Source organism: Ostrinia furnacalis, unplaced genomic scaffold (genome assembly GCF_004193835.3).
Source record: "Ostrinia furnacalis isolate ACB-3 unplaced genomic scaffold, ASM419383v2 OfSCF0666, whole genome shotgun sequence".
Classification (NCBI taxonomy): Eukaryota; Metazoa; Arthropoda; class Insecta; order Lepidoptera; family Crambidae; genus Ostrinia; species Ostrinia furnacalis.
In genome coordinates this window covers 163,803-185,428 of record NW_021130905.1, presented here as the reverse complement: position 1 = coordinate 185,428, position 21,626 = coordinate 163,803, and the positions used below count along the sequence as shown (strand labels likewise).

General features: G+C 46.3%; 1 protein-coding gene across 1 annotated transcript in view; it reads left to right on the top strand.

The window, feature by feature from the left end:
- LOC114366718 (histone-lysine N-methyltransferase 2C) overlaps positions 1 to 21,626 on the top strand; it is a 67,655-nt gene that overhangs the window by 7,813 nt on the left and 38,216 nt on the right. The window contains exons 9-31 of the mRNA XM_028323673.1: positions 199 to 371; positions 2,758 to 2,948; positions 5,144 to 5,277; positions 5,352 to 5,449; positions 5,528 to 5,783; positions 6,433 to 6,593; positions 7,001 to 7,244; positions 8,817 to 8,976; positions 10,170 to 10,438; positions 10,861 to 10,959; positions 11,271 to 11,504; positions 11,688 to 11,822; positions 12,140 to 12,315; positions 12,501 to 12,738; positions 13,379 to 13,533; positions 13,928 to 14,055; positions 14,986 to 15,146; positions 15,677 to 15,886; positions 16,630 to 16,784; positions 17,292 to 17,419; positions 18,486 to 18,646; positions 19,540 to 19,742; positions 21,000 to 21,269. Of these exons, the coding sequence (XP_028179474.1) occupies positions 199 to 371; positions 2,758 to 2,948; positions 5,144 to 5,277; positions 5,352 to 5,449; positions 5,528 to 5,783; positions 6,433 to 6,593; positions 7,001 to 7,244; positions 8,817 to 8,976; positions 10,170 to 10,438; positions 10,861 to 10,959; positions 11,271 to 11,504; positions 11,688 to 11,822; positions 12,140 to 12,315; positions 12,501 to 12,738; positions 13,379 to 13,533; positions 13,928 to 14,055; positions 14,986 to 15,146; positions 15,677 to 15,886; positions 16,630 to 16,784; positions 17,292 to 17,419; positions 18,486 to 18,646; positions 19,540 to 19,742; positions 21,000 to 21,269 (4,139 nt within the window). The remainder of the gene's footprint in view (positions 1 to 198; positions 372 to 2,757; positions 2,949 to 5,143; positions 5,278 to 5,351; positions 5,450 to 5,527; positions 5,784 to 6,432; positions 6,594 to 7,000; positions 7,245 to 8,816; positions 8,977 to 10,169; positions 10,439 to 10,860; positions 10,960 to 11,270; positions 11,505 to 11,687; positions 11,823 to 12,139; positions 12,316 to 12,500; positions 12,739 to 13,378; positions 13,534 to 13,927; positions 14,056 to 14,985; positions 15,147 to 15,676; positions 15,887 to 16,629; positions 16,785 to 17,291; positions 17,420 to 18,485; positions 18,647 to 19,539; positions 19,743 to 20,999; positions 21,270 to 21,626) is intronic.

The window sequence follows — 21,626 nt, the reverse complement described above, 5'->3', positions numbered from 1 at the left end:
TTAGGGATTGATGGTGAAAACGAGTATTATGCCCGTTTTCACCATCAATATCTAATTTTTAAGTGACCCTATGAAAACTTTAAGGATTGATGGTGAAAACGGGCATTAATCTTCCATTTGCCTTTGTTAAATTAGTTAGAGTAGAGAGAATCGTCTTCCTGTACTTTTCTTGACCTAATGACGATTGTTATGTGCCAGGGGTGCGCTCCGGCTGGTCTTGCCGCATGTGCCGCGTGTGCCAGGTGTGCCGCGGCGAGGCGTCTCCAGCGGACGCGCGCGCCGTGGCCTGCGAGCACTGCGACAAGCTCTACCACGCGCTGTGTCTGCGCCCCGTTATGGCTACTGTGCCTAAATATGGCTGGAAGTGCAAGGTATAATAGGAGCTAGGTCGCGCTGCTGCTGCTTCAATTCACGGGCTCCGCTGCTTTATGTCAAGGCCCCCCACTCCTCTGAAAAATAGCCCTTCATACGTCATTAGCCTTGCGAGAACTGTGACAAGCTACCACGCGCTGTGTCTGCGCCCCGTTATGGCTACTGTGCCTAAATATGGCTGGAAGTGCAAGGTATGTATAGTAGGAGCTAGGTCGTGCTGCTGCCCCCCTGAAAAATAGCCCAAGATAATTATGCCATGGGCTTACGAGCTCTGCGACCAGCTACCACGCGCTGTGTCTGCGCCCCGTCATGGCTACTGTGCCCAAGTACGGCTGGAAGTGCAAGGTATGTATAGTGAGGGCTAGGTCGTGCCCGCTGCATTATGTCAAGGGCCGGCTTCCCTGAAAAATAGCCGTAGATAAGCCATGGGCCTGCGAGCACTGCGACAAGCTCTACCACGCGCTGTGTCTGCGCCCCGTTATGGCTACTGTGCCTAAATATGGCTGGAAGTGCAAGGTATGTATAGTGAGGGCTAGATCGTGCCGCTGCTTCATGTCAAGGCCATCATGAAAATAGCCCTAGATACGTCATTAGCCTTATAGCCTTGCGAGAACTGTGACAAGTTACCACGCGCTGTGTCTGCGCCCCGTTATGGCCACTGTGCCTAAATATGGCTGGAAGTGCAAGGTATGTATAGTAGGAGCTAGGTCGTGCTGCTGCCCCCCTGAAAAATAGCCCAAGATAATTATGCCATGGGCTTACGAGCTCTGCGACCAGCTACCACGCGTTGTGTCTGCGACCCGTTATGGCCACTGTGCCTAAATATGGCTGGAAGTGCAAGGTATGTATTGTGACAGCTAAATCGTGCCGCTTCATGTCAAGGCCATTATGAAAATAGCCCTAGACACGCCAATGGGTCTGTGAGCTCTGCGACAAGCTCTACCACGCGCTGTGTCTGCGCCCCGTTATGGCCACTGTGCCTAAATATGGCTGGAAGTGCAAGGTATGTATAGTAGGAGCTAGGTCGTGCTGCTGCCCCCCTGAAAAATAGCCCAAGATAATTATGCCATGGGCTTACGAGCTCTGCGACCAGCTACCACGCGCTGTGTCTGCGCCCCGTCATGGCTACTGTGCCCAAGTACGGCTGGAAGTGCAAGGTATGTATAGTGAGGGCTAGGTCGTGCCCGCTGCATTATGTCAAGGGCCGGCTTCCCTGAAAAATAGCCGTAGATAAGCCATGGGCCTGCGAGCACTGCGACAAGAGCTACCACGCGCTGTGTCTGCGCCCCGTTATGGCCACTGTGCCTAAATATGGCTGGAAGTGCAAGGTATGTATAGTAGGAGCTAGGTCGTGCTGCTGCCCCCCTGAAAAATAGCCCAAGATAATTATGCCATGGGCTTACGAGCTCTGCGACGAGCTACCACGCGTTGTGTCTGCGCCCCGTTATGGCTACTGTGCCTAAATATGGCTGGAAGTGCAAGGTAAGACAGCCCCCACACTAATTTGTCGTCTTATCAGTGCCTGTGCAGCGTTGACGGCGCCGGGTTAACGTCCGCGTGGTACCAACGCAACGCTTTTTCACTCTGCTGATGCGTTGCACTGCAATTTTTGAATCTTCAAGCCATAATGAATGTGATAATATAGTGGCGAATTTATAAATTTGCCGCCTGTAGGCTGTTCAAGGGGGGAATATAACATATGAATAAAGCTTTCTAGGCCAGTCTAATCAGTTCGATTTTTGATGATAATAATATTTTAATTTCTCTCCCATTTCCGAAATTTGTATTTTGTGTGTATTTTTTATTAATTTTGTAAATCGAAATAAATTACCTACGAACTAAATCTGCCGCCCATTTAAAATTTGCCACCCTAGGCTTCAGCGTACTCAGCCTGCTGGTAAATCCGCCACAGCCATGATCTTCAGTCAGGTCCCCTTTAAAAAAATACCTTTTCTTGACTTAGATACTAGATCCTGTCTTCTCTATCGATTGTCATATTTAGGTCGTCGGATCACACTTAAAAAAGAGTATCGATAGTAAAAAATCAAGTCCATAAGTTCAAATCAAAATCAAAAATATTTTTATTGAGCCATCCATTATTCTTACTAACTAATTAACAAAAACATAACTTATCAGTAAGTTTGCATTAATTGTTTACACATAGGTAGTTTTACATAAATTATATTAACAGTAAAAAGTACTATTGAATAAGCAAATAATGAGGGTGGCAAAATGTATCAGATTCCGTCCCCTACCCGCCACTAAGTAACAACTGTGTTGCGACTGGTAGTGTTCGTTATCGTCCAACCGGGCAACGTTTGGCCGGTACACATCTTCCAACGTTGACTATTGTGTGGAAAAGTAAAACCGCGTAACATTCCGCAGTGCTGCCGCGTGTGTTCCGACTGCGGCGCGCGCTCGCCCGGCGCGGGCCCGTCGTCGCGCTGGCACGCGCACTACACGGTCTGCGACTCGTGCTACCAGCAGCGCAACAAGGGCTCCTGCTGCCCGCTCTGCCGCCGCGCCTACCGCGCCGCCGCCTACCGCGATATGATCCGCTGCATCACTTGCAAGAGGTAACTAACACTAAAGTCCGATCGCCGAGCAGAATTTCGTCCAATGACCCCAAGCTACCCATCCTTATCGCTCGCGTCACACTCACTGCGGCCCGCTCGTCGCATAGTCGCGACATCAATATAACTACGTGCGAGTGATAAGGACTGCTCGACGACCGGACTTTACACGGCTCAGCCCCCTTGGACAAATGGCAAAATGTGGCAGTATCTAGAATATNTTGTGTCTACGCCCCGTCATGGCTACTGTGCCTAAATATGGCTGGAAGTGTAAGGTATGTATAGTGAGGGCTAGATCGTGCCGCTGCTTTATGTCAAGGCCCCCTCTGAAAAATAGCTTTAGATACGCCAATGGGTCTGTGAGCTCTGCGACAAGCTACCACGCGCTGTGTTTGCGCCCCGTTATGGCCACTGTGCCTAAATATGGCTGGAAGTGCAAGGTAAGACAGCCACAACACTAACGTCTTTAAAGTAATAAGTAATAGTCTTTATTGTGTATGAACAAAGGTTACAAGAGTACTTATAAAAAACTTACTTTTGAGCATGTCTTGCCCCAGCCAATACAATTATTTTTCGAGCAAGTAACGCAACCCTCTCTCTCAACCCGCTGTTGCGTTCCGTTCGAAAGATACTAGTGTGGAGAAGGCCTAATCCCACCACTCTTTTTCCCTACTACAACAATTTTATAGCCAGGATCTACAGTCAGGCCTCCAGTAAAACCCAATCAGAGGTTCAGTAGACTAGAGGACTGTCTTGTAATGACGACTTTGATCAGAAGATTATAAAAGTTGAAACTATGAGGACTGCATTTACGGTCACTAGTGTTCGGCACTACAGTCGAATAACTGGACAATACTTGCCAGTGGCGGCTATTAATGAATGTAAATGCGAAGCTCTTATTAGTCAAAATTAATAAAATTAAAATTCATTCCATGTCGAACAGCAAAGTTATTTTTTGTATACATTTTTGTGTTGAAAAGTTTGTATCGCTACTATTGATAGTTATGTTTGAGAATCACTTTCATGTCAAAGCGAAAATACAACTGCTTAAAATCGAGTATCGTTCAACAAAAATAAAACCGCGTAACATTCGGCAGTGCTGCCGCGTGTGTTCCGACTGCGGCGCGCGCTCGCCCGGCGCGGGCCCGTCGTCGCGCTGGCACGCGCACTACACGGTCTGCGACTCGTGCTACCAGCAGCGCAACAAGGGCTCCTGCTGCCCGCTCTGCCGCCGCGCCTACCGCGCCGCCGCCTACCGCGATATGATCCGCTGCATCACTTGCAAGAGGTAACTAAGGCCCAGTTTTTTGATTCATAGTTAAAATAACATATTGTTAAATTTTGTTACTAATGGTTAAATATTAACAGAATGTTAACTAATAGTTAAAAAATGTACTAAAAGTCAAGCTAACCATTGTTCGATTATCATTTTTTTCTGATATTTAACCACTTGTCATTTGACATCTGTCAAATTTGACTATTGGTTATTTTAACTACGAATCAAAAAACCGGGCCTAACACTGAAGTCCGATCGCCGAGCAGAATATCGTCCAATGACCCCAAGCTACCCATCCTTATCGCTCGCGTCACACTCACAGCGGCCCGCTCGTCGCATAGTCGCGACATCAATATAATTAATTACGTGCGAGTGATAAGGACTGCTCTGCGACCGAACTTTACACGGCTCAGCCCCCTTGGACAAATGGCAAAATGTGGCAGTATCTAGAATAGACGTCTTCATCTCACTTAACATCAGGTGCGACTGTGCTCAAATACCTGCCTTGTTCTGCATGAAAATATGTGATTTCGAGAGGCCTTCACTCAGCAGGCAGTATGTATAGTACCTTTTTATTGTATGGGGTTGCTTCGCTCCATGAACGATTTAATTTTTGGAGCGATCAAAAACACCTCTTGGGGTGTTACAGGGTACTGTCCACTTTTTGCCTAACTGTGTAAGTTCTCGCGGTGATGGATCTGTGTGGAAAGGGGAGACATGTGACGTAACAGAGCTGTCACGGCATACATGTTTGATCTGACTGAAGCACATCTCATCAAAAGTCTCGCTAACGTTTTGACATAAAAGAATACCCGTTTACACAACTCTACCGCAGGAAGTAGGAACATACTCAACTACGCGCTATAACATATAACTTGCTATCTTTGCTACGAAAACAATTTAATTCCATTTTTCATTGTAGGTATGTTCACGGAACGTGTGACCCCGAAGCGGAACCGCAGCAACACAAGCTCAAGAAGGATCAAAATCCTCTGTATGAATACAACTGTCCAATATGCAAAACTCATCTGCCTCTGCCGAGTGTCAAATCCGGATGTAAGTTATCCTTATTTCATCTTTATTTAATTTTTGTTTTGAAGCAAGTTTAACATGTGAATGTGTTATTGCAGCCTTTGACGATGACACTGCAGCATCAACATCCCAAGATTCCTCATTTGGGGATGAAAATTCGCAGCAAGAAACGGATCCCCTTGCTATTGAACCTAAAGTATGTAACAGCTACTTTTATCAAGCCTCTTTTTATGGAAATTTTCGACGCGTATAAAATAAATGTTCTCTATTTCAGCCGGACGTGGGTCTAGGAAAAGGCAAGCCTTTTTCGGTGTCCTCAAAGATAGCTAAGAAGAAAATTGGTGGTTACAAGTTGAAGGGTGGGTTCCCTCCCGCGGGCAAGCTCGGGTTCCAGAAGCGACAGCGCTCGGTGCTCGATTTTGGCCGGAAGAGGGGATCCAAGCCTAAGATGAGGGGGGTGTTTGGAGTGCCTGGCCTGGGGCTGCAGAGGCCGCAGGCGCCTGACAATAAGACTTCCGAAGACGATCCAGGTATGTGTAATAGACCATTGTTTTATAGATCGTTTCATCCACGAAGACTTATTAATTGGCGACGTTGGACATGGAAATAAATAAATAAATGAGGGTTTTCGCGTATGAAAAATCTGCTAGATGGCAATACGTAGACGTGAGGTCTAAATGCTGCATGATTGGTTATTTTTGACATGACATTGACAGATATGTCAAAATTCACCAATCACGTATAGATGACCCACGCTGAACTGTCCCGCCAAACTCAATGACAGGGGGGCGCTACCATCGTTCAACTATATGGTTTCCAACATGGCAAAAATCTGAACCAGCGATCCGGTATTGACGGTGGCGCCCCACTGTCAATGTCATCGACAGGACAGTCCAGTATTTTGGAACTATAGCAGTTAGACCTCATATCTACGTCTTGCCATCTAGTGGAATTTTCATACGCGAAAACCCTCATTAAAACGAATCAGAGCAGCCTTACACGAACACAGAATATTGTAAGTACAGTGACTGAAATTTCCGACGAAGAGATTACATTACGAAATTCGCCCAAAAAGTGGTAGGGCGCGTCTTCGTGGATGAAACGATCTATAGTAGTGAACATGAGTCAATATGTTCTAAAATGTTATGCATCCATCTATAACTTTTTCTTATGTTACAGCAATGGAGAACAAACTGGTGCTCTGTTCGAGCAAAGACAAGTTCGTGCTGACGCAAGATGTGTGCGTGATGTGTGGCGCCGTCGGAACCGACTCCGAGGGCTGCCTCATTGCGTGCGCGCAGTGCGGACAGACGTATCATCCTTATTGCGTTAACATTAAGGTATGTATTGGGATGTCAACACTCGGAAACTAATGCAGCTTATGTGCGCAACAACAAAATGTTTTATTTTGCCCCATACTCAGCCCATCTCATTGTAATTGATTTTAAGCCAATAAATATTTTAGCCTCCCCAAACTAGCGACTTGCGATCGTCGTCGTCTCGCCAGCGCCTGCGCGGCGTGAACGTAACACGAAATCGAAAAACACGTTGCGTTGACGCCATGCGGACTCGACGCTAGTGCTGCGTAGATCCCGCATTCAGTAGCCGATCATCATTATTGTCGCGGTGAAGCGAAACCAGTGCTGCGCGGGCGCTGGCAAAACGACGCTCGAAAGACGCTAGTGGCTTGCTGGAGCGTTATCAATGTCAACAACAGAATCAACTTAAAAAATGTTTCGTTCGTCAGGTGTCCCAAGTGATAGTGACGTTGGGCTGGCGCTGCCTGGACTGCACGGTGTGCGAGGGCTGCGGCAGCCGCGGCGACGACAACCTGCTGCTGCTGTGCGACGACTGCGACACCACGTGGCACACCTACTGCGCGCGCCCGCCGCTCGCCGACGTGCCGCGCGGCCCGTGGCGCTGCGAGCGCTGCCGCCGCTGCCTCGTGTGCGGCACCCGCGACACGCTGGCCTGGTGCGACAACTACACGGGTACGTGACGTCACTAGCTAGCGCCGCCGCTCGCCGACGTGCCGCGCGGCCCGTGGCGCTGCGAGCGCTGCCGCCGCTGCCTCGTGTGCGGCACCCGCGACACGCTGGCCTGGTGCGACAACTACACGGGTACGTGACGTCACTAGCTAGCGCCGCCGCTCGCCGACGTGCCGCGCGGCCCGTGGCGCTGCGAGCGCTGCCGCCGCTGCCTCGTGTGCGGCACCCGCGACACGCTGGCCTGGTGCGACAACTACACGGGTACGTGACGTCACTAGCTAGCGCCGCCGCTCGCCGACGTGCCGCGCGGCCCGTGGCGCTGCGAGCGCTGCCGCCGCTGCCTCGTGTGCGGCACCCGCGACACGCTGGCCTGGTGCGACAACTACACGGGTACGTGACGTCACTAGCTAGCGCCGCCGCTCGCCGACGTGCCGCGCGGCCCGTGGCGCTGCGAGCGCTGCCGCCGCTGCCTCGTGTGCGGCACCCGCGACACGCTGGCCTGGTGCGACAACTACACGGGTACGTGACGTCACTAGCTAGCGCCGCCGCTCGCCGACGTGCCGCGCGGCCCGTGGCGCTGCGAGCGCTGCCGCCGCTGCCTCGTGTGCGGCACCCGCGACACGCTGGCCTGGTGCGACAACTACACGGGTACGTGACGTCACTAGCTAGCGCCGCCGCTCGCCGACGTGCCGCGCGGCCCGTGGCGCTGCGAGCGCTGCCGCCGCTGCCTCGTGTGCGGCACCCGCGACACGCTGGCCTGGTGCGACAACTACACGGGTACGTGACGTCACTAGCTAGCGCCGCCGCTCGCCGACGTGCCGCGCGGCCCGTGGCGCTGCGAGCGCTGCCGCCGCTGCCTCGTGTGCGGCACCCGCGACACGCTGGCCTGGTGCGACAACTACACGGGTACGTGACGTCACTAGCTAGCGCCGCCGCTCGCCGACGTGCCGCGCGGCCCGTGGCGCTGCGAGCGCTGCCGCCGCTGCCTCGTGTGCGGCACCCGCGACACGCTGGCCTGGTGCGACAACTACACGGGTACGTGACGTCACTAGCTGCGTCCACATGTGTTCATCATCCGCCACCCCCGCCATACCCCGTTCCTCGCAGAATTTGCGACGGAGCGCCGTGCAGTGTGTAACCGCCTTGACGAAGATTCAAGTCGTCAAGACAATCATTTTATTTATAAAATTAGTATATCCGTTAAGCTAGCACCCATAACACAAGCATATTAATTGCTTACTTTGGGGCTAGATGGCGCTGTGTGAGATTGTCCAAAGATATTTATTTATTTATATTTATTTGAGTGCTGACGTCGCGCCACCACGTGGCACACAAAGATAAATAATCAGCGTACTATTGCGGATCCTAATGTATTCCCCCGCCTTCTCTCGGCATGTTCCGCTTCTTTGCGCAAGTTGACAATATTTGTGACGTAGGCGCACTAGTGCAATATTTAACACTTTCCTGGACAGTGAACTGCTATAGCGTTCATAACGATTAAACTTCTAATGTCTCTGGGTTATTAATAACAAATTATTGAATATTTTTGTACTAATTTCAACTGTTTCCCCCCAGAGTGTGCCCCGTGCGCGTCGCTGGTGATGTGTTGCGTGTGCTCGGAGCCGTACTCGGACGGCGAGCTGATCATCCAGTGCGAGGCCTGCAACCGCTGGCTGCACGCCTCCTGCGACTCCATCCGCAGCGAGGGCGACGCCGAGACGTGCTGCCGAGCCGGGTGAGCTTGACAGTTTAACAGTATTTGAGGTGTTACTCTTGTACAGTTGTTCCTACAGATAAAAAAGAAAAGGCGAATTACGGGTAGCCGAACATAATATCTACGATCCGGCTCGAAGGACCATTAAAGACATACGCTTATCTTTATAGTAAACAGGAACACACTTACGCCCGTATTCATATTTGTTGACAAACGTCAGTGATCGGCACTGCGCCGAAGCTATAGCTGACTTCGGTAAAATGATGTGACGTGAGGTGCCAAACTGCGGAAAATGGCGGAGGAAATACATGATTTAGCATGAATTATCATGAATAATATTAACTACTTATTTACCTCTCAGTATCTTGAGGCAACTTAAAAAAGTACATTATGTGTTTTTATTATTATTTAGGTAGTTAAATACTGCACAGTTAAATACACCATTTTCTTTATTTTCTTCCATCATACACAAGAATACGCGTGCGTGAGTCAATGTTCGCTCGTTTGTGAGGCCTTGTCGAATAGTATCCTGTAGGTGGGCCATCGTGCGTGTTTTGTTTTCGATGTAAACTCGCGGAGATGAACAGGCCTGATACGGGCATGAATCACATTGATTTGTGAAGTCGAAGATTGGATCACTACTTATGAGTAATTTCTCGCAGCTTGTGCATAACTAAGTCAGTACCTGAGGTATGGGAGCGGCACGGGAGGGGTGACATAAACAAGACATCACACGAAATTGAAGTCTCGCTGACATTTGACGATACAAAAAACACCCATACCTCAGGCACTCAGTTAAGCGTTAGACAAATATGTTACTTCGATAGTGTGTGTAGTAGAAGTTTATAAATGAAAAGAGTGGACTGTATGAAATTAGTTATCTATTCTATATTTTACAATGTTATCGAGACCGTTTAGTACAAAGTCGTTGAAGAGTAGTCTACAGCAGTATTATCAGAGTAAATACAAATGAGTAGGTCATCTTCATAGAAACGCACCGAGCTCGGTTTGTATGTAAGTGCGCCAATATACGTATGCGGCGCGCACGCACACACTGACAAAATTCGGCACAACCACGACTGGCTCCCCGCTAATCCACGCTAAATTTTGTCAGTGTGTGCGTGCGCGCCGCATACGTGTTGGCGCGCTCACATACAAACCGCGCCCGTGCGTTTCTATGAAGATTGTATTTACTCTGGTATTATCTCCGCCAGGTACAAGTGCATAGTATGCCGCGGGCGAGAATTACCGCCGCCGCATTTAACCCGCGCCATCGAATCGGCGCCCGCGCCGGCGCCGCCGCCGCCGCGCCCCCCACCTCGCCCTGCCCTGGCCCTCGGCTTGGGCGGCGAGTATTATGTCGACGACGTCTGCTTGTCCCAACACGGCGCACACTATATGAAGCAACTAGAAGCTGACTTGGGAATAACCCATACGAGGAGGAAGAGACGATTCAAGAATGACAACGCTGAAAAAGACGCAGGTTTGTCGGGTGTTTGGGTGGTTGTGGGATTTGATGTGGTATTTGACTGGGTGTTCTTTGCTTCGGTTTCTATAAGGCTAATGTGATATTCAGTGCCACATTTTAACGGGTTAATTAATTCTAAAAGGCTTTTGAGTCTATGATGTGACAGTCATAATTACAAAACGGTTTTTTTAATGGTAGTTTATTAAAATTGTTAAATCTTTCTCCTATTAATTAAATGACTTATTGTTATCAGATAAAGATAGTAAAGTAAACAACTATTTCAAAAGCATAACGCATTACTTACTTAAAACATTTTTTTGTCGCTATAAATGCTTTTGCACGTGTAAATTAACCGCCGCTTGCGTAGTTAGCAATATTGTGTGAGCACAATATTCTAATGCGAGTTTTTTGTGTTTGTCGCTGTCATGTCGGATTAGAAATAATGGCATCTATTGAAACAGTGGTTCAAAACGCCGACGTCGAGATGACTGACGACTCGAAGCCAGACAGCACTGCGGAGGTTAAAGAGGAACCTGGTAAGTGATTTGTATTTGTAGTAACCTTATAATGTAGTCCGGACCTCTCAAACAATCTAAATTCCATTAGATTAGATTGAAATTGTGTGCCTTAAACCATTTCCTATATTGTACTTTTCTATGAGTGTTTACCGTAACAATTCTACCTACAAAGTACCACAGACTGACATAAACCTACACTTATAACCACACTAGATAACTTCTTAGGAGCCATTAGTTAATTTATAAAGAAAAAAACTATTATTTAACTCGACGTCTAATCCGTAGACTCAATTTAAAACCACTGACCTCCAATAAATATTCCAACTTAGGTCTGCCATCAAGCGCCAGCCTGAAAGAGGGTATAATCTGGAACGTTGCGACCGACGGCCCGCCCCCAGAGGGCTTCACGATATGCACCAACGACGCCGGCCTTACTATCCTGCGACGGAAACGCCAGAGAAACCTCAACAAGCTGGGGATCGGGGGTTTTGTGGTGCGAATGAGACAGGCGACGTTGAAAGCCCAGGCCGAAGATGAGAAGGAGGGAGACGGCACGCAAGGAGGTGAGTTGGGGAGTTTTGTTATAGAAAATCAAGCATTATGTTGCAATTGTGACCATTTGTAGGCGTGTCATGTGAGTAAAAAACACTGCAGATCGTTTACGACGTTAACTCAGACGTGTGTAAACGCAGTTTGATTTGGATTCTTCAAAAACTTTTCTCATAAATGTATGTTGTTTTTTGTAGAGTCGCCGGGCAATAAACGCAAACCGCGGAGAAAGCCCCGATCAAAACTGATGGAACAGTTTCCTTCATACATGCAAGAAGCGTTTTTTGGGAAAGAACTTTTGGAACCCAGCAAGCCTACAGTCACGTCTACAGGTATTGTTTCTACATTGTTTTATACTCCATGCTTTTAAAGTTTATGAATTATCGTGTTTTTATATGAATACTAGCTTTCCGCCCGCGGCTTCGCCCGCGTGGAATTTTGTCTGTCACAGAAAAACATTATCGCGCGCGTCCCTGTTTAAAAAACCGGGATAAAAACTATCCTATGTTCTTTCCCGGGACTCAAACTATCTCTATGCCAAATTTCATCAAAATCGGTTGCGAGGTTTAAGCGGGAAAGCGTAACAGACAGACAGACAGACAGAGTTACTTTCGCATTTATAATATTAGTTGGGATTTTATAAACTTAGGTAACCCATCAGAAAGTCCCGGAGGATCGGTGCGCGGTGGCACTCCTGAAGGATACCGTGAACTTCGAGACTTCAAACTGGATCTAGAAAACTCGGATTCCGATGAGGAAGACTTTGTTTCTATGCTGAATGCTGTCAATGACTTGGACCAGTCGGTTGTCATTATGCTAAATGCGGTATGTAGTTCGTCACTGTTTTTATTTTATATTTATGATATCAATTACTTTCAGAAAAATAACTTGTTCTACTTCTTGAATCTGATGCTCAGAACTTCAGATATAACTTCTATTACTGTATCATACAACAGTAGGTAGCGGTCAATTCAATACATTTTATCATCACCATTATTTTTGTTCTGCAGGATGAAATAGAACTCCTCAACTCTCTCAAACCAAAAGAAGAAAAGGACGACTCAACCGCCACCAACTCAGACGGCACAGTCAAGATCAAGACTGAGACTGAAGACGGGAATCTGAAGCATACGGAAGACTCGACAGCGTTAAAGAACGCCATACTGGGCCCTCAGCCAGAAGAAGCGCCCGCGCCGCCTGAGGCGATACCCGCCGTGCATACTACGAAGACTGAGCCTGTTAGCAGCGGTAAGTTAGAGTAAAGATTTGTTTCACTGTATTGAAATGATTTGGCTAGAGAACGCTCAAGAAGGGTTAGCCCTTCAAAGAGGANTTAAAGATAATTGGATTATTTTTGAAAATTCGAATCCTATCTTGCGTCCCCCTAGAACTATCAATAAATACAAAATTAAAATACCTCAATGTCGCACAACAATGTATAGAGATAGCCCATATTGCACTGCAATAAGAATATTCAATAAACTACCAATAGTATTAAGAAAAGAAACAAATAAAAAAATATTCCTCAGAGACCTAAAGAACCTACTAATAAAAAAATGCTACTACAGCCTAAACGAGTACTTCAGTGACTTAAACTTAAATTAAAAATATTTTTGTATCCGTTACACGTTGATTACTAAATCAATCATTTAATTGCTAAGCCTAAATGGGTAACATGATGTACTGGATAATATGATAACCACATCTTGTAAACATTCATGAAATGCAATAAATACATTTTGACTTTGACTTTGACATCCGTTCCCGATTCCAGTTTGTAATTCGTGTCAGTTGGCATTTCTGCTGCCATTTTTACGATTTTATTGAACATAACGTTTGATAGATTAGATTGAGCTTCGAATTGTATAACAAGCACCCTCATTCACAGAAACGGGCGGGTCATCGCAAGCGTCCACCATATCTCCCAAAGATGACCTACTGCTCGGCGTGAACCTGGATGCCATGGTGCGAGATTCGCTTCCCGATATGGACAGCAACGACGTCGACGAGATATTCAAGGGCGTGCTCACTGATGACTCGCAGGTATTTATCCAATTTACGTAGACCGCGCCTGTCAGTAATCTGATTACTTATTGTATTTTTTAGCCCTCTCTCAAATTGGGATAGGGAAACGTATCTCCGTCACTATTTTTTTTTCGGGTGTTTTGAGTATTGCTTTTTGACGCATATAAACTCTTTTTATAAACGTATTTTGTGCCAGTAGTTTCCGTTTGCATTGAATGACGCGCTTCTTTTGTTTTGATTTTAATTATTTTTTTGAAGATTGATTATACGTGCCATAGATTAAACAACGGCCGCTGTGCGTCTTTTATGTCGGCCATTTGCGTTTCCGTGAGCACGTTTTCGGTTCAGTTTAGATCAATATTCAAAATGAAGTATGTGAGTTCAATAGGTTGATGCAAAATCTTTGTTCCAGGAGTCCCAGGAGTCGTCAGTATCGTACGTGAACTCGATGGCGGGCACGCCGTACTCGCAGCAGCGGCAGCAGTTGCAGAGCCCTATGGAGTACGCCTCGCCTTACCATCACACTGAATTCGGGAGCAGGTATGGTTTGGTCATGCCAAATTATTTTTCTGTGTAAGCATGAAGAAATAACAACAACCAAGTTGTATACGTAATTTCTCATTGTTATGCTCATCGTGAATTTACGTGAAAATGAACCTAAACGTTTCACCTATTTATGTTCTTATTTTTAATTTTTATATCCAAGCTTTTTGTCAGTTGCGCCTATTTACTTCTTGAAATTCGTGTATACTAAACCCGCGCGGTTGACAAACCGATTTTTTCGTCGGGAAATGCTTTGCGCATTCCAACGCGGTGAAGACGAGCAGTGAATTTTTTGAGACTTCCCGCCAGAATGGCCTATCCACTAGATCTAGACGGTGTTTTTGAAATTCGTCACGTGGATTTGGCGAGGTAGCTAAGCTAACCAATGTTTAAACGAGTCATGCTTGTCTAAAATGCGAAGTTAATAACAGTTTTCACCATCAATCTCTAATTTTTAAGAACAAAATTCCTGTTTTGTGTTACCATAGAGGTCACTTAAAAATTAGGGATTGATGGTGAAAACGGGCATAACTCGAAGGCTGGGTTGCACCATCATAGTTTAACTATGACAAACATCAAAAATCTTCAAACTCCATACAAAAAGCACCGGTTATCGTCATAGTTACGGTCAAAGTTAGGTGGTGCAACCAGAGTAAATACAAATGAGTAGGTCATCTTCATAGAAACGCACGGAGCGCGGTTTGTATGTGAGCGCGCCAATACGTATGCGGCGCGCACGCACACACTGACAAAATTCAGCGCACCTCACCGCTAATCCACGCTAAATTTTGTCAGTGTGTGCCTGCGCGTCGCATAGTATTGGCGCGCTCACATACAAACCGCGCTCGGTGCGTTTCTATGAAGATGACCTACTCATTTGTATTTCCTACTGTGGTGCAACTCAGCCTAATTTCTCTGTTTCCGTAGCAACAGCGCCCTAAGCCCGCTATTCTCGGAGGGCGCGGGCGCCGCTACGCCCGGGAGCGCCACGCCGGGCACGCCGGGGCCCGCCGCGTGGCCCGAGCAGCCGCCCGCGCCGCCGCCGTCCTACAACCAGCGGAGCGCCGATAAGATGCGCGCTGATGAGAGTGAGTATTAAGTATCTAACGAAGAATGATGCTGCCCTTATTTTGGTCCTTTGTAGCAATAGTGTTCTTAGATTTAATTCTGAATTTTTGATATACCTTCTGGCAGTGAGTTCCCACTGCTGCAACTCCTGTATACGGGACTATTCCCACCTCTCGTTCCCACCACTGCAACTCCTGTGTAGCCAGGATCTACAGCTTGACCGCCACAAAAACCCAACCAATGAAGGTCAAGTTTGTCCCGGGGGAAAGTTAAACTGTCATTGGACCCGCAACGAAATTAATCAGAAGAACATAGGAGGAGTTCGAAATTAAGGTTCGACTTCCTTCCAGTGTAAAGCGAAAAATATTATTCATCGTCTGGGTTTTTATTTATTTTTTGGTAAAAAATTTGACGATTTGGACACATACAATGCAAGTGTAATGATAAAAAAACGGCAGCCCATCATTATAAGCTATAATTTCTTTTTATTTTACATTAACATGCAAAATACCACAAGCATAATCTAATAAAACATTTCCATTTTCACTAGGCTTAGGGTCAGCGGCGACAATATCTGCCGTTCTATACGCCAACACCAACCACCCAGAATGGAAAACAGAGTTCCCCAACTGGGTGGACCGTTGCAAGCAAATCTTGAAGAAGTGGCGCGCGTTGCCTTCAGAGCAAAAAGCGCCTTATCTCCAGCGCGCTAGAGACAACCGCAGCGCGATCCGCATGAAGAAGGCCCAACAGGTGAGGCGTTTGGTTTATATGATGTGGTGTGTGCTAACCCGACTCACCTACCACTGTGTTATACTGTGTGTCATCCACACTTACAGTTTTGGAGTGAATTCCATAACGCTGTTGAAGTGTTGACTCAGTGAGTAGCGAGATGTGCGGAAATCAATCATCTGACTAACTATATTGACGAAAATAGCTCTATCTCTAAAACATTCCAAATGTCTTCATTACTATTTGAGTAAAATAAATTTGAAGTACGCAGACGATGATCGTGACTTACGCATATCGTTTCGCTTGAATAACATTTACTTTTGATATTAACCTAAATATTGAACAAAAGGTTTTCACTCCAAATTATTTTAAAGGAACATTTAAAGTACCAGCTAGTTTTAATTACATAAGCATCGCCTCATGTCCGTAAACCACGCTACACACGAGTTGCGACGACCAGTCGCACGCTGCCCGCACTGTCTCGGTATGTCAGGATGAGTCCTTGTCTCCGTCGCCATTTTTGTTTTATAGATTGCTAATCGCTTGGNAAAGAGGAAGATAAAGTCTTATCTCATTAATTTAATCGAAATTCACGAAATTACCTAAATAAGTAGCTACCTACATCATTACACATTTATCATCCGTTCCCGATTCCAGTTTGTAATTCGTGTCAGTTGGCATTTCTGCTGCCATTTTTACGATTTTATTGAACATAACGTTTGATAGATTAGATTGAGCTTCGAATTGTATAACAAGCACCCTCATTCACAGAAACGGGCGGGTCATCGCAAGCGTCCACCATATCTCCCAAAGATGACCTACTGCTCGGCGTGAATTTGGATGCTATGGTGCGGGATTCGCTTCCTGATATGGACAGCAACGACGTCGACGAGATATTCAAGGGCGTGCTCACTGATGACTCGCAGGTATTTATCCAATTTACGTAGACCGCGTCTGTAGTCCGACTACTTTGGATTTAGCCCTCTTTCCGACAGTCATTTGTTTCGTCAACGGGTATTTTGAGTATTGCCTTTTTAACGAGTATAAACTCATTTTTATAAACGTACTAGCTGACCCGGCGAACTTTGTTCCGCCTTAATGCCAATAAATAAGCAGACTTTTTTTTAATTTCGAACGGGATAAAAAGTATCCTATGTCCTTCTCCTGGCTCTAAACTACCTCCCTGACAATTTTCAGCTAAATCGGTTCAGCCGTTCTTGAGTTATAAGTGGAGTAACTAACACGGCTTTCTTTTATATAATATAGATTTTTGTGAAAGCAGTTTCCATTTTATGACGCTCTTCTGTTGTTTCGATTTTAATAAAATTTTTTTTGATGATGATACGTTCCATAGATTTAAACAACGGCCGTTTCTATTGAATGAAGTACATAATATGTGTGTTTAAAAGGTCGATGCAAAATGTTTGTTCCAGGAGTCCCAGGAGTCGTCAGTATCGTACGTGAACTCGATGGCGGGCACGCCGTACTCGCAGCAGCGGCAACAGTTGCAGAGCCCTATGGAGTACGCCTCGCCTTACCATCACACTGAATTTGGAAGCAGGTATGTTTTGATGTTGTTGTCTTGAATTGAAATATGTAAACACTTCGTTCGTATCGTATAAAAGTGCTTTCTTGTAAATAATCAAAAACGACGTATTATGTCTTATTTACGTTACGTAGCACATATTTACCACCAAGTTATTTACCTTTTGTTCCATGCGTTACGGCTACTTTATGTTTTGTAAATGAATTAATAGATTATACACTAATAGTCAGTGGGGACCACGTGGACTGAGTGTAACCACCACGCCAAATCGTCGTCTTGTTGCAAATACAGTAGAACCTCTGTAAGCGCTCCTGCACACGACGCCGCCGCCTTAGTTGAACTTGAAGGGAGACACCAAAAAATTCGAATTATATGGCGCAGTTAAACTATGCGGGAAATTGATGGAGGCATAGTGTAAACATGCACTTCAGTTAGTTTCGCCGTGCGTCACCCATACTTCGTTGTGCGTACTCGCGCTTCGTCTCTGCCAATTTCCCGCATAGTGTACTGCGCCAATAGAAGTTTCGACTTGCAGAGGTTTGAGGTAGACGCATCACAATATTATAATCAACAGCCCTTTACAGTCCACTGCTGGACCATGAGCCTCCTCCACTATAGTGGAGGGTTTTGCCATAATCCCCACGCTTGGCAGGCGGGTTGGAGATCGCAGTTTAAAAGATTGATGTTTGTCAGAGAGCGCTGCTGCCCGTTCTCTGTTTGAAGTGTAGTCCCTAAGTCGCCTCTTACCTAGACACCCGCGGGAAGAGTAGGGGTTGCTGACAAATGTATTCTACTCTGCCGTCACCACACGGCTCCACACGGCAATATTATAATATTGCAGAGCTAATCCAATGAGGGCTATCGTTTTAGCGCTCACCAGTTAGCGCCACTGTAGAGTAAGGTCCTGTCACTTGCTAGTAGCGAAGACAGTGGCACCAACTGGTGAGCGCGAAAGTGGTAGGAGGACTATCGTATTTGCACTCATCAAGATGGCGCCACTGTAGAGTAAGGTCCTGTCAATCGCCAGGGGTGCCAACTGTTAAGTATAAAAACGATAGCCCTCATTCTAATGTTTCCGTAGCAACAGCGCCCTAAGCCCGCTATTCTCGGAGGGCGCGGGCGCGGCTACGCCCGGGAGCGCCACGCCGGGCACGCCGGGGCCCGCCGCGTGGCCCGAGCAGCCGCCCGCGCCGCCGCCGTCCTACAACCAGCGGAGCGCCGATAAGATGCGCGCTGATGAGAGTGAGTATTTAGTAATTAAATAAGGATGTTGGTCCAATGGCTCAATATTCAGGGGTCGACAAGCAAAAACCTAATGTTTAACTTCGCTCGAAGGGAAAACGGGAATTTCAAATCAGAGATGTTATAGCTATCCGTTACCGTAACCGAAACTATCGGATATCCGAAATAAAAAAAAATCCATAATCATAACCGAAACCGATTCAAAAGTTACGGATAGTTTCGGATATTTGTCACCTACTTGTCTGGCATTCCTTGGCACCATCTAATATCCCCGCCTGTTTTACCTTTATCATAGGTGTCGCTATAATCTATATATATAAAAGAAAGTCGTGTTAGTTACTCCACTTATAACTCAAGAACGGCTGAACCGATTTAGCTGAAAATTGTCAGGGAGGTAGTTTAGAGCCAGGAGAAGGACATAGGATACTTTTTATCCCGTTCGAAATAAAAAAAAGTCTGCTTATTTATTGCCATTAAGGCGGAACAAAGTTCGCCGGGTCAGGTAGTAGGTACATAAAGTGGCTATGCGCAGCATCTTGCTTTTTGAATTTTACATTTTTTAAATTCTAATATTCGTAACCGAAATTATCCGAAACTCGGATAATCCGAAATGTTTTCATATCCGTAACCTCGGTATAATATTATTCTAATATCCGTAACCGTATTCATAACCGAAACTTCATATCCTTAACACCCCTGTTTCAAATAAGTCTACATTGGTAAATGAAGTATATTTTGTTTGATTTACTTTTTGCCAGTGAGGGACACATTAAAATTATCTTGGCTTTTCAACAAATTTAAACAGCGATACTTTTTGTTATTTTTTTAATCACCATGCAATATATTACAAGCATAATCTAATAAAACATTTCAATTTTCACAACTTTACCTAGGCCTAGGGTCGGCGGCGACAATATCTGCCGTTCTATACGCCAACACCAACCATCCAGAATGGAAAACAGAGTTCCCCAACTGGGTAGACCGCTGCAAGCAAATCTTGAAGAAGTGGCGCGCGTTGCCTTCAGAGCAAAAAGCGCCTTATCTCCAACGCGCTCGAGACAACCGCAGCGCGATCCGAATGAAGAAAGCCCAGCAGGTGAGGCGTTTGGTTTATATGATGTGGTGTGTGCTAACCCGACTCACCTACCACTGTGTTATACTGTGTGTCATCCACACTTACAGTTTTGGAGTGAATTCCATAACGCTGTTGAAGTGTTGACTCAGTGAGTAGCGAGATGTGCGGAAGTCAATCATCTGACTAACTATATTGACGAAAATCGCTCTATCTCTAAAACATTCCAAATGTCTTCATTACTATTTGAGTTAAATAAATTTGAAGTACGCAGACGATGATTGTGACTTACGCATATCGTTTCGCTTGAATAACATTTACTTTTGAAATTAACCTAAAATTTTAAAAGGTTTTCACTCCAAATTATTTTAATGGAACATTTAAAGTACCAGCTAGTTTTAATTACATAAGCATCGCCTCATGTCCGTAAACCACGCTACGCACGAGTTGCGACGACCAGTCGCACGCTGCCCGCACTGTCTCGGTATGTCAAGATGAGTCCTTGTCTCCGTCGCCATTTTTGTTTAGATTGCTAATCGCTGGGACAATTTTACTGGTTGTACAGTTCATATGCACCGTGCTACAAGTGACATTCGAGTGGGTTCACTTTAAATTCGATGTTTTAAGTGCCAATAGATTGCACAGGTGCTGTAGATTTTAACCGCTAAACTTAGCACAGCTGTAAATAACTTAGATTCCCAATACATTTTAGTATTCCGCGAAGTTTAAAGTTAGGGGTAGGGATTGCTAGGTTGAAACTGCATCGATAAAATTTGCTTTTTGGCGTCCTGTCTACGGCGGCGGCGGTTAGTGACTAGTCGTGTGAGGTGAACTATTTCGTGCACATTAGAGCCGCTTTGCAATGAACCGCAAGACATAGATTTAAAATTGTCTACACTATTTTGCGAAAAAGTAGAAAAAGTAAAACAATCTGTGCGTTGCGGTCTGTTGCACATGCGGCTCGCTTTGATGTGTGTTGATTCCAGAAATATGTATTTAAATAGATGACGCAAGCTAGTTCATTTAACCTGTCTGAATCACATATCGCTAACTAGATAGCGTGAGATAGCGATGTAGAATGATTGATCTTTATACCCACCACTAAATGAAAAAAGTCTACATTCGACCACAAAACAAGTGACGCGTACAACCAAACACTTGCCTCGTTTACACAAGTATATATTCTGCATTCGGCGCGCAAACTGCGACAGCGATGTGGGATGATTTTCGCAACGCGTTGCGGTTCGGCCCCGGCCATTGTTAAGCGAACGGTTACGATAGACGAGCGGCGGAGCGGCGGCGGCGGCGAGCGAGGCGGAGAGCTGCAGGGCGCCGACGACGCCGCCGGCGGGGGCGGCGGGGGCCGGCGGGGGCGGGGCGGCGGTCGCGGGCGGCCCGGCGGTGCGCGCGCCCAACGTCACGGTGACGGCGGCCGGGCTCCTGGAGGCCGACGCGCACATCCGCGTGCTCACCCCCTCCGAGATCATGCGCACGCTGCCGCGCCTCGCGCACGANTCGCTGGGACAATTTTACTGGTTGTACAGTTCATATGCACCGTGCTACAAGTGACATTCGAGTGGGTTCACTTTAAATTCGATGTTTTAAGTGCCAATAGATTGCACAGGTGCTGTAGATTTTAACCGCTAAACTTAGCACAGCTGTAAATAACTTAGATTCCCAATACATTTTAGTATTCCGCGAAGTTTAAAGTTAGGGGTAGGGATTGCTAGGTTGAAACTGCATCGATAAAATTTGCTTTTTGGCGTCCTGTCTACGGCGGCGGCGGTTAGTGACTAGTCGTGTGAGGTGAACTATTTCGTGCACATTAGAGCCGCTTTGCAATGAACCGCAAGACATAGATTTTAAATTGTCTACACTATTTTGCGAAAAAGTAGAAAAAGTAAGACA